General features: G+C 38.6%; 1 protein-coding gene and 1 long non-coding RNA gene across 8 annotated transcripts in view; one reads left to right on the forward strand and one right to left on the reverse strand.

Annotated features, from left to right (window-relative positions):
* Positions 1-2,335: 2,335 nt before the first annotated feature.
* On the reverse strand, positions 2,336-3,528 carry LOC148163788 (uncharacterized). 3 transcript variants are annotated; one of them, XR_015768727.1, is made up of 3 exons: positions 3,257-3,528; positions 2,738-2,808; positions 2,336-2,562 (listed from the first exon to the last, which is right to left on the reverse strand). It is a non-coding gene; the product is annotated as an uncharacterized LOC148163788 (long non-coding RNA). The 3 variants fall into 3 exon arrangements; XR_015768728.1 differs by having other exon boundaries at positions 3,221-3,528; XR_015768726.1 differs by having other exon boundaries at positions 2,711-2,808; positions 3,221-3,528.
* The window catches only part of CNOT2 (CCR4-NOT transcription complex subunit 2), a 117,217-nt gene continuing 107,795 nt past the window's right edge, over positions 3,289-12,710 (forward strand). For 3 of the 5 annotated variants that reach the window (XM_028110827.2, XM_088025268.1, XM_028110826.2), the window contains exon 1: positions 3,289-3,391. Coding sequence is in view for 1 of the 5 variants with exons in the window: in XM_028110825.1 (XP_027966626.1) it covers positions 3,387-3,391 (5 nt within the window). In the remaining 4 variants the exon portion in view is untranslated. The remainder of the gene's footprint in view (positions 3,392-12,710) is intronic. The other 2 variants (XM_028110829.2, XM_028110825.1) reach the window with 2 other exon arrangements.

Below are 12,710 nucleotides of genomic sequence, written 5' to 3' on the forward strand. Positions count from 1 at the left end.
TAACTTATTTAACCAATACCCTCATAAACAATGCAATAATGAATACTCTTGCAAATAAAATTGTTACATATATTCTTATTTCCTTATGATACACTTCTAGAAGAGGAATTTCAGGGTCTATGCACATGCTCCAGGCTTCTGATACATATTGTCGAACTGCACTCTTGAAGAGTTGGGATTTATATTCTCAGACACTTAAGAAGCACTGTTTCTCTGAATCCTTGCCAGTATTACCAGGACATAATCACTTGTTAAAATAACACCTGATGACCAAAGTAATGTATAACACATATGTCACTCATAAGTCAGACTATTAAACTTTTATATTACCATTCAAAGCTTAAGATTTTTATCTACATTTTTTTATTTTTTTAAGATTTATTTATTTTAGAGAGAGAGAGAGAGAGAGAGAGTGTGCGAGTGGGAGGAGGGGCAGAGGGAGAGAAATTCAAGTAGATTCCCCACTGAGCATGGATCCTGACACAGGGCTATTTCTCACAATCCTGAGATCATGACCTGAGCCGAAATTAAGAACTGGATGCCCAACCAAGCCACCCAGGCACTCCTCTTACCTACATTTTAGATGAAGAATCTGAGGTCCAGTAAGTTACATAATAAATCAGACCACTACATAGTGGAAATTTCTGCCCCAGATGTGATACTGACTACTCTTCTGATTTGCCAAGTATGCCTAACCAATTAAGCTGTTTTTCGTGTAATAGTCTTATCAATTTCCCAGAAAAAAGTATACATCTTTATTATCCAGGATTGGAAGCTAACATATTCCATTAGTTTAGCACTATTTTTCCTAGCTGCTTCCTAGCTTGGATTTTACACATTTTGTAAAGGAAACCTTTCAAGATATGTAAAAAGAAAAAAAAAAAGATTACCTAATCTTAGATAAGAATCTACTTCATCCATTCATTGGTTTGTTTATTCACTGTCTCATTCATTTAACATGACTTACCTAACGTCTACTATGTGTGGAGAATAATGCAGTGAGCAAAACAAATGTAGTCCCTGCTCTCATGTAACTTAAATTTTTAGTAGGATGAAAGGAGTCATATAATAAACAATAAAGATAATGATAAATTACAAATGCTATTAAAAAATGGGAAAAGGAGCTACTTTAAATATGGTGGCCAGGGAAGGCCTGTCAGAGATGATTTCTGAGTTAAGACCTGAAGGATGAGAATGAGTTAGCCATATAGACATAGAGAAAGCGTATCCCAGGCAGAAAAAAAAATAGCAAGTGCAAAGGTCCTGAGATGGAGTACCAGTTAAGATTAAATTCAATTGAGAACAAGAGACCCTAAAGAGTGGCTTTAATAAGATAGAAGTTTACTTTTCCCTCATATCAAAATTTGAATGTAGAGTGTAGGGCTGGTATGGGTGCTCCACAAGGGGCTCAAGGACCCAGGCTTCCACCAGCTTAAGATTTTGCCTAGAGCCCAAACTGACAGAGTTCCAGGCTATCACATCCATATTCCAGGATGCAGGATATTAAGAGGAAAAGAAACAAAGGACTGAAGGTGTGCACCAACTGTATTCTAAGGATGGTATTAAAGGGGTGCCACATATCTACTTATATCACATTGGCCAGAACTACCACATGGCTACAGAGAGGCTGGAAAATAGTCTTTACTCTGGACAGTCACGTGTCCATGTCTATTAGTATTAAAAAAATGGAGAAATTTTAGGGACAACTAACAGTCTCTGCTACAGCCCGGAAAGAGCTTGGTACATGACAGAAATAGAAAGGAAACAATGAGAAGGGTGAGAACAGGATGAAGCTGGATTACAAATACTTAGAGGCATATTCAGTCTTCTAACACACCATGTTACAGAGTAGAAGAGAATGCTGAAGAGGCAGGAAGGAACTGTTAGGGGTAGGGGAGGAAAGGATATAAAGAGAGAGTTGTTCCTCCTTGAATTTTCCTGAAGTAAAAAACAGTGAAGCAGAATGTTTAATGAAATGAATAATCAGGCAAAATATTTTCTACTGGCTACATCAGCACCATTCAGAGTTTAAATTAATTCACACAGCATTTAGTAATATGTAAAACTACCTTGCATTCCGTAAACATAACAAAGTCACCTTTCATTTTATAATACGCTTATTTTTCTTGCTATTTAAGACTGACAGATGCCCTCTGCCCTTCAATCATAAATTTTAAATTGGATTACAATGAGTTTTATTTGGAAGGAAAAAGTGATTGTATAAAAGAAACCACCAAGGAAGTAGAAATTTTATTTACTCCAAATGGCTTGTACTTTACATTCGTAACTTCTATCATTCAAATAGAAAAAAATAACAATTCACTTTATGAAACTACACATGCAAAGACTCTTTTTAAGTCCAAAAATGTCGAATAGTAACAAAAAGGAAAGCGTTTATCGAGAACAAAGGAATGAAGATTGTTTCAAAGAACATAAATTTAATTCTGAGTGACAATTGTTTTTCTTCAAAAGAGACTTCACTCTCCTGAAGTTTCCACCAAAGCCACCATAATTTCAGAGTCTTGCTTACAGCCCAGCTGGTCACTGAAGCTCAGGTGGGTACTGGGGAGTAGGAGCGAGACAAAGTGCTATAAATTTAACTCGGCTAGCGCAAGCTCATTCGATAGTGCTTTAAAAACTTGCTCCCCAATAAGCTCCCTCCCACCAAATTTAAAAAAAAAAAAAAGGAAGGGTGGTGAGTAGAAAATACCAACGGTTTCAGCAGAGGGGAACTCACTTCTCAGGAGATGATGGTGACGTGCTGCCAGTCCCTGGAAGTGCGTGCACAAGCACCGGAGGTTGCGGGGGCTGAGGGAGGAAAAAGGGACAGCGATCAGTTTTGCTTCAGGTGGTGGGACTCGGGGGTGGGGTGGGTGTGGGGGCCCTTCCAGGCGGACATGGGAGGGGCGTGGTGTCCGACACGAACACAAACACAAACACGCTCCGCTTCCCCAAGGAGGGCGGGCCGACGCCACCTCACCATTCCCCGCCCCTGGACCCCGCAGCCCGCGACGGACCCAGGGCCCGTGCTCAGTGCAGAGCAACCCGTCCCCAGAACTGTAGCGGCCGCAGAGGCCCTGCTCGTTATAACGGCTACGAAGAGGCTACGCGCCTCCCGGTGAGTTGGTGGGAGACATGCTGGAAGCCGCGGCGAAAAAGGTGAGGGAGTGAAGCGCCTCTCCCCATCTCTTCTTGAACGCGCGGGAAGCGGTCTACCCACCCCCAACCCTGTCCGGTCCGCAATCGCCGCTCCCACCTTCCGCCGCCGCCTTGAGTGAAGTCGGAACGACGGGGGTCACGGCGGGGGTCAGAGGGTAAAGGTCTTGCTCCCAGCAGCCTCCGCGGTGGATACGTCGCCATCTTGGATCCGCGGGACAAGAAAATTCATGCGGTGAGTTTTTGGCAAATTTTCGGAAGTCTGGCAGCGGGGCGCGCGGCGGGGGCGGCGGATTCGGGGCCCCCTCAAGGCTGGGGAATGCCTCGGGGCCGGTCCGGCCGCGCCCGGGGTCCGCGGGCAGCGTCCTGGCCCGCCGCTTCCCGTTGCTTTTGTCTCGTCTCCAATCGAGAGAGGGAGAGCGGAGCGGGCGGGGAGGGGGGGTGGCGGCGGTGGAGGAGGGAGGGGGTGTGTATGGGGAGGGTGGTGGACGGGACGTAAAGCGTCGCTGTACTTGGGTGGCTGCAGCGGCAGCCCTGGATCCTAGGCCTGGTCCCTTCGGCGGGAGCTGAGGCTTCCTCTAGACTCTGCTCCGCCGGGCTCCCGCCAGCGCGGAGGAGCCGCCGCCGCCGCGCTGCTTCCTGGGGAGGAAGGGAAGGCGGCAGCAGCGGTGGCCGAGGAGCCCGGGTCCGCTTTAGACAGGGCTGCCGCGTTCCCAGCAGCTGCCGCGGTCTCTGGCTGTTCACATTTTCTCAGTACACCCACATCACCTGCAACCTGTGTGTGTGTGTGTGTGTGTGTGTGTGTGTGTGTGTATGTGTATGTGTAATAGATGGGGTGGAGGGGACACGGGACTGGCTAACGGGCCTCAGGAGCCCCCAGGCCCTAGGATACCAGAGGGTATGGTTGGTGGAATGAGGAGTGGAACTGTAATGCTTTTTCTGCCACCGCACCCGGAGGGTGAAGCTTGCGTGGAGTGATAGAGACTGAGACGGGATAGTCCTGGGGCGGCGGAGGAACCCGAGACGCTTCTGTTTGTGAAGTTGCTAGTCCTAGGTTTCTACTTCCGCCGGGGCCTCTCCACCTTGTGCTGTCTTGGGTCTGACTTAAAAGTTTTACGGAAGAAATGAGTGGGGTTGAAGGAGGCCCTCCTAGTTTTTAGTTGAGGCTGTTGTCCATCTAGGAGAGAAAGCCTCTTACTCTTGTTAACTGTTAGTCCTCAGCGAATGAGGATTCTAGTTTTCTTTTATAAAAGCACTTCCAAGGTTTTAGAATTTGCGTTTATTTCAGCCCCTTTGGATGTGGTATTAACCACCACAAAAGTCTTACGTACGGTTACCACCCTCTGAAGGAACCTAAACATCAATTTCCTTTGAATCCTAGTAGAGGCCTTCACTTTCCAAACATCCAGGAGACCGAATGCAACACATTGTTTCATTTTCATAGAACTTTTGGTCAAAGAATCTTACTTAACTCCTTTCTTAATCTTCTGGACCTATTCTAATAATTAAGTACATTGATACCAACTTTTACGTTCTTGGGAGAAATGGTAGAAAGTACTGAGTTAAAATCTGTTCACGAGGGAGGCTGTACTTGAATTTATTCGAGTTCAAAGTTGAACACATTTCCTGTCATGCTTGGTATTAGGAATTTCTAGACCTCTAGAATCGTTAAGTGTAACTTGATTTGCCTTTTGAAATAACATAAGTGGAAATAAGTATGGGGTGTTGGGGAGAAATTTCAAAATATCTATTTACATACTGGGTTTAAGTTGAACTGTTTGGGAATAAGTATATTTGACAGCAGTTATTTCTTAAACGTCACTGAACACATATTTTTGGCAATTTTGGAAGATAACTTCATCCCAGTAAAGGGTTGATTCAGAATCACAGTGGACTGAAATGGTTAAAATGTCTACATTGAAATGATTAGATGTCTTCATTCAGATATTTTCATTGAAATACTGCTTAATGGACCAGGATCTTTAGTAGGCTTTGTATGTTGAACTCCTCTTTAGTTTGTGATAATAAATCTAAAGGCAAAATAACTATATATGTAATAAAAGACAAAACTGTTCCGCTTTCTTGACTTTGTAAGAGTCTCATTTAATTTTAAAAAGGTACTTTTCTCATTTTTTTTCTAAGGTCATTGAATTGCAGTGACTTCTGTGCATACTTCGTAATTTAGACAGGATTTGAGAAACTTTCATACTTTTTGCATCCTGATTAATGTTGCATCAATAAAAATAAATTGTCGTAAGCAGAACCCTTTTATTCTAAGTATACTGTATAGAGATATCTGTAACCTAATCTGTTACTCTTGGGGAATGAGAATTGCCTGTATGCTTAACCAAGCAACAAATACAGCCTGTAAAAAATTCTCAGTTTCTGTAATACTTCCGTTTTAAAGTAAATTTATGTGGCGGAAAAATTAGGGCAAAATGTAAGAGTGTATTTATATCCCTTTGTTTGAGAGGTACTTGATATTGAAGATAAAATAAAACTCAGAATGGTATTCCTCCTCAAGAGAAATAATTACCTATATTTTTACTTAATAATTTGGATGTTTAATTTATTTTGGTTTTTCAGAGATACTTTAACTTAGTTATAACCTGAAATTTCTCTTTGTTCATAAGAAAATAATTACTTCAGATTTATGAGTAGATTTCATTAGAAGTGCCTCTAACCTAGTTGTTTTGGTTCTTATCTCTTTGGTAGATAATGTTATTGAAGGTAATTGTATCTTAGAAGACTCTTAGAGAATTTTTCACAACCCATGGGAAGTTATAATTTTGCCCTGTTCAGTGACAAATTTTGCTTCATAAGATTTTCTGATACTCTAGAAAAGTAGAGAGGCATGCTTCACATCTATATGAAATAATGGGTAGACATTAATAGACTAGTAAAAATAAGTTTGTTTTTTGCTCCTTAAAAGCAGTGATAAATAGTATTTTTAAATTATGTTGAAATTTTTAACTATAAAATTTGTTCTATTATTACATATTTAAAAGCAAACTTTCCATGTGCTTACTCTTGAATAGGCAGTGAGGACAGTTTATGCAAATAGTGATACAGTCTTAGGAAAAGATACTACTAAATAAGATTTTGTTTGTTACCTAGACCTCTGGTGGATTTGGTAATACAAAGAAGCAAAAGAAACCAGGGTACCAGGTAGGGCAGTTTTACAGAGTTAATTTGAGTTGCACTGTAATTTTTGAATATAATTACATACAATATTGATATCAAGGGATCTAGTGTTGTGATAGGAATCATTCAGGTTAAGGATACAGGTGATCATTCTGCCTTACTAAGGATAATTTCTACCTGTGATACTTAACGTTGTGACTTTCACTAGATATTTTGAAAGAGCTATAAAATTGGTGTCTGTTACAAAAAGTCTGTCTTTCAAAAGAAAGAATGGACATTAGAGTTTTCAGGTTTTATTTTTTATTTATTTTTAAAGATTTTATTTATTTATTTGAGAAGAGCACCAGAGGGGCCAGGGTCAGAGGGAGAAGCAGACTCCCGGCTGAGCAGGGAGCCTGATGTGGGAATCCACCCTGGGACTCCAGATCATGACTTGAGCCCACGGCAGTCGCTTAACCAACTGAGCCACCCAGGCACCCTGAGTTTTCAGATTTTAACATTAGAACCTTTACCTTGGTTTTGTTCATTGAACCTTTCCATCTTCAATTTAAATACTATGTATATTTTTTCTTGTTGCTTTAGTTTTTCTGTTTGGCATCTTTTATTTTAAATTCTTAAAACTCCTCTCTATGACAGGCCATGCTGATATGGCTTGTTCATTTATTTACTTTGTCTGTACTTTAGGGATGACCTGGAAAAAGAATTCCCTATTATGTTTTTCTGACAGCTTGTTCTTGGCATATCACTTGGAGGTATGCTCCATTATGAAATAATAAAATGGTTTATAGTGTTTGTTTTTTGGTAACATCTCATAGCTTATATAATATGGAAATATAAAATAAGTTATATAGGAGAAAAAAATTTCCCTTTTTTGGATACACTATAATATTTTCTATATGCTTATTTGGGGTCTAAGTCTGTTTAGATATAGCTAGATATTTTGGACATATTTGCTACCCTGAAAGTTTTCCTTTTTTTTTTTTTTTTTTGCTTTCATGCATGTGTTTTTGTAGGAGTACTTTTACTACCACTTCTCTGTTGTTTGACAAACTTCTTATTCTTCAGAACTCTGCTCTGGTGTCACTTTTTAAATGAAACCTTTCCTGAGTCCCCAAATCCTTCTGTTGTACTGCTTTTAGTTTTCAAACTTCTAACACACTGCATTGTAATTTACTGTCCATCCCTATCTACCATAACCTCCAGTGAACTGTAAATATCTTCCTACCTAAAAGGTAGGACTTTGTTTTTTTATGTTTACATTTCTAGTACCTTCTATAGTGCATAGTACTCAGTAGGTTATCAATAAATATGCGGTAAACTGGACTGGTGCCAGATTTGTCTTTTTGACTCCATGCTTTCAGAGTGCTGTTTCCCAGTCCCTAGACCTGCAACAACAGACTGGAAAAGGGGATGGGAAGAAGGTCCCCCTTGTATTCTTTTGTTCCCTTGAATTTTTTCTTACGGTTTTGCATCTAATTAATTACCTAAGGAAAGCTAGATAACCAGCTTCTTAGAGAAATATGTAGAGTAAGTATAGGAAAGGGAAGGATATTAGTAATAAAGTGCCTCTGGCAGAGTGTTTAAGTCTGTATTTCTTGCTGTATTTTGTTTGGCTAAGGTCACTGGTTGTCATTGAAGGAGATACTTGGTGCAGGCAGTCCCAGACTTATGGTTAATTTTATGATTTTTTGACATTATGATGGTTCAAAAGTGATACTCCTTCAGTAGAAACTGTACTTGAAATTTTGATTTTTTTCCCTCCCTGGGCTAGCAATATGCTGTACAATACTCTCATGATACTGGGCAGAAGCAGCCACTCACAGCTCCCAGTCAGCCATGCTGTCACAAGGGTAAACAACCAATACACCTCTAAAACTGTTCTGTCCCTATATAACCATTCTGTTTTTCACTTTCAGTATAATATTCAATAAATTACATGAGATTTTCAATACTTTGTTATTGGCTTTGTGCCATTTTGTCCAACTGTAGCCTAATGTAAGTGTTCTGAGCACGTATAACTTAGGCTAGACTAAGCTGCGATGTTCAGTAGGTTAGGAATATTAAATGCATTTTCAAGATAATGATACTTTCAATTTACAGCGGATTTATCAGGATATAACCCATCATAAGTAGAGGAAGATTTGTATTTTTATTTACACAGTAATATATATTTGCCATTGCTTAATCACGAGCTCCTATTAGATTTGGGCTTTTGAAGTTAGATTTTTTTTTTCTTCTTCACCTTTTTGCTAATGGTTGAGTGCCTAGGAGTTCTCCAGTTCAAATACCATCCTTCTTATGAAAATTAGGTAAGATGACCTAATATATCTTTATTGGTAGTTTAAAACCTAAAAAGCCCTGAAACTTTTTTTTTTGCAAGTATAGTTGCTAATTCCAACTGAAATTGGTAAACCTAACCATAGTCTTTATTGGTCTATCTAATTTTCCAACATTCTGCTGCAGAAATATTAATGTATTTGATTATTGGTGCTGCCTAGGCCACTCTGGGAGTCACTAGGTTATAAATGATATATACACTATTTTTTTTTTTTAAGATTTTATTATTTGACAGAGAGAGAAAGCAGGAACACAAGCAGGGGGAGTGGGAGAGGGAGAAGCCGACTCCCTGCTGAGCAGGGAGCCCAATGTGGGGCTCCATCCCAGGACCCAGAATCATGACCTGAGCTGAAGGCAGACGCTTAACAACTGAGCCACCCAGGCGCCCTACACTATTTTATCTTTTTAAAACCTGAAAAATTCCAGTTCTGAGAAACATCTGGCCTTTAAGGGTTTGAATTAGAGATTGTACACCAGTTTTGTGTCCATTTTTTGAGAGGTAGAAATCAGAGTAAATGACACTCCCTGAATTGCATTTAGTGAAGATGCTAACATTTCACTTAAGTTTTTAGAAATCTTTTCTTATATTTCATTTGCTTATGTATTTGCCAGAGACTTTTTAATGATTGAAAACTGGAGATATAGAAAGAGGGTATTTTTTTAAAAAAGATAGTTTGATCCAAAACTCAGGACACGAATCCTTTCTCTGCTTTTACTGAATTGAAATGTCTTTCCGTCTGTGAAAGTAGATGAGAGCCACACTTGGTAATTTTTTACTTAGCCAAGGAATGATAAAATAAGAAGTGAAAATTATGTGTCCTGGCAATTTAGGTAACAATGTAGACTTGCCTTTTTTTTAAACATAACGATATGTTTAAACATATCGAATTTTTAAACATATTGATATGCCATTTTACCATTTATATGTTTGGATGTTGAAACATAATTCCATTTTGTATCAGCATCTTGACAAAATGTAATGATTGGTTATGTAATGCAATGTGTTTGGGAGAGGAACATTTGGTTTTGTGTCATATTTGGCAGGAATGTGTTTGTGTGTTCTTTTTTACATTGTAAATTATGCTTATCCTTCATACAAATTTTGTATTTAGTTTTCTGTTGTTGTAAGAGTTTTTAGAGAGTGGTATCATAACAGTATTCAATAATTAATGTCATTCAAGAGACCTGATTCCTTTTGGCTTAATTTTACTACTTAATATTTAAAAAAACGGTTTACAGGTTGCAAAGCATTTTCATATGCATTATTTCAATTTTAAGTGTGTTTATTTATTTATTTAAAATAATCTTGACACCCAGCATGGGGCTCAAACTCAAAACCCTGAGATCAAGAGTTTTGTGCTCTTTCAGTTGAGCCAGCCAGGTGCCCCCATTATCTCATCTTTACATGGTTGTCATTTTAATGGTTACTTTTTAAATAAGTTTATATTTTAACTTTAACATAAAACAAGCTGCTTTGATTATTATTAAAGTTAGTAATTGGTGGGACACCTGGGTGGCTCAGTTGGTTAAGCGTCTGCCTTCAGCTCAGGTCCTGGGATCAAGTCCTGCATCGGGAGCATGCTTCTCCCTCTCCCTGCCGCTCCCCCTTGCTTGTGCTCGTCTGTGCGTGCATGTATGCATGTTCACCCTCTCTCTGGCATATAAATAAATCTTTAAAAAAGAAAAATAAATAAAATTAGTGATTGGGAATTATAAAGACCATTTTATTCTTAGACTGGACTCAGCATCTAATATATTTCTCAGTTTAATGCTACGCTAATGCTACTCTATCCTGATTTATCAGATTAAGTAGGTATAAGTGGAAGGTTTTTGTTTTTAATTGGTCATCTTGCAGATTCAGGATAATAAACATAGACTTTTGAAAGAGAGGTAGCAGGAAATTTTTTCTTTCAAGCTTGACTTTGGCAAAATATGACAGTTCACATTTTTAAATATTGTAAACATATTTATCAAGAAATGGCAGAACTTTAAATACTATTGTGTTATAATAAGAATAGGTAGTAATATTATAGCACATTGATTTTACATTCTGTAAACTTATTGCACAGTTATTTTGGAAGGACAGCATGTGCTGAGCAAATATGCCTTGAGCTTTGCCTTGATTTACTAGTGCACAAAATAGTGCTTTAGGGGTGTAGTTTTTATAATTTGAGTGAGCATGTCTGGCCTTAGATTAGAAAAAGAATAAAGCTATAACCTTTCTAATCTCTGCCCACTTACCAGAAATTACAGATGTATTTGTGTACCTGTCAAGCCAGACTTGGAGATCCATGGCAGAACTATTTAACCTGGCAGCAGAGAGCGGTATCCGAGGTGTTTAAATTTGATGTAAAATGTACTTTTGTATTCTGTATGTGTGTGTGTGTGTATCACACATCCTAAAATAGATGTATATGTATAAAGCAGTTGCAGTCCAGTGCTTCAGGGAATCTGACCTCTGCCTGCTCTTTAGGTGTTTCAGAGCATAGTTTGAAAACCACTGGACTTGATCTCTGAGGTCACTTCCACCCTAAAATTCTGTGGTTTTAGAAAGTCAAGACTTTTTCGTCTCTTTGCAGATGCAGAATTCATAGAATTTACTTGTTTTTGAGTAACAGTTGGGTAGAAATTGTTTGTTTAAATTTCAGGCTCAAGTGATTGAATGTTCACATTATAAGTACTTTCACATAAATTTTTTAATAATTTGAGTGTTTATTCTTTTCTAGACATTGCTGTAGGGCTGGGTATATATAATGGTGAACAAGACAAGTCTGCCTTCATGTAGCTTACGTCTTGGAGAGGGAGACAGAAAATAAATAATTCCAGATGGTAATTGTGATGAAGAGAATAAAGAGGGATAAGGGTATAGCAATTGATTAGGGATGAAAAAAGGAAACCATTTTAAGTAGGGTGTGAGGGAAGGCCTTTCTTTGGAGGTAGCATTTGAGCAGAAACTGAAAAAAAGAGAAAGTCATGCAAAAATCTGGGTGAATGGTTTGTTTCCCAGACAGAGAGAACTGAGGGCTCTGAGATGGGGTCAAGTTTTGCACGTGATAACAAGAAATTTCATCGACAGTTACTTAGTGCAGCATAAATAGGGGTAAACTCTAAAGGGAAAAAGAGATGATTAAGACAGTTCTTGTCATTCAACTGTTGAAAATACTGGGGTGGATCCAGTAATTTATCATAACTTCTATAGAAAGCTGTAAGGAGGAGGGATTATTTTTTACTAAGAGGCCATGATGAGGTGGAATTGGGAGTCTGCTTGTATTATTGGAAAATTATAAAGGAGAGTAACTTTTAAACTTTTTGTATTAGTAGAGAATAATCAAATGCTTTAAGGAGTTTTTAGTTTTGCAAAGTTGTTCATAGTAGATTTTCTTTAGAAATTAGTAATGATTTTCATGCTCTAATCAGATTTCCTTGTACGATTCAGTACACTGCCATGCACTGTTATAGGTGCGACTGAATAATTCTTGAAGTTCGCTTTTTGTGGTGCATGCTGTAGATAACATGAGTTATCTACTCATGTAGATAGAGTAGAGCAACCTTGTTTGAGGGAGTTAATGAGTTGTTTTCAAGGAGGGGATGTTTGAATTGGGTTCTGAAGGGTGATTTGGAGTTCACTAGGTGGGGGAGGGCACACGATCAGCATTGCAGATCACTGAGCCTGAGCCTGGGAGAATATGTAGGATTTGGAGAATTGCAAAGTAATCTGCTATAGTTCTTAATGGAGTTCTGGGACCTTAATGAGAAGTTGGCTGAAGGAATGAACTTGCCATTGTGTGGGACACTTTTTTACATGATGAGGGATAATTAATCAATTTTTTTTAGCAATGCTAGTGATAATCAGATTTGTGCTGGGGGGGATTTTTGGATTCCACAAATTGTAATTAAAATCACGAGCATGATGGTGTGAAATTCTTGAAGGAATGTATTTTCTTCATTAAAAAATTGAGTATTTTCATACTGGTAGGATTTTTTATTTATTAAGAAGTATATGACTGAAACTTTTAAGTTTCTGTCTTCCAGAGAACTTATGCATATAAGCCAATCCGGTAGTTAGAAGTTTT

Source organism: Eumetopias jubatus, unplaced genomic scaffold, assembly GCF_037043125.1.
Source record: "Eumetopias jubatus isolate StellerSeaLion01/CBP00866 unplaced genomic scaffold, mEumJub1_p1.0 scaffold_8, whole genome shotgun sequence".
Lineage (NCBI taxonomy): Eukaryota > Metazoa > Chordata > Mammalia > Carnivora > Otariidae > Eumetopias > Eumetopias jubatus.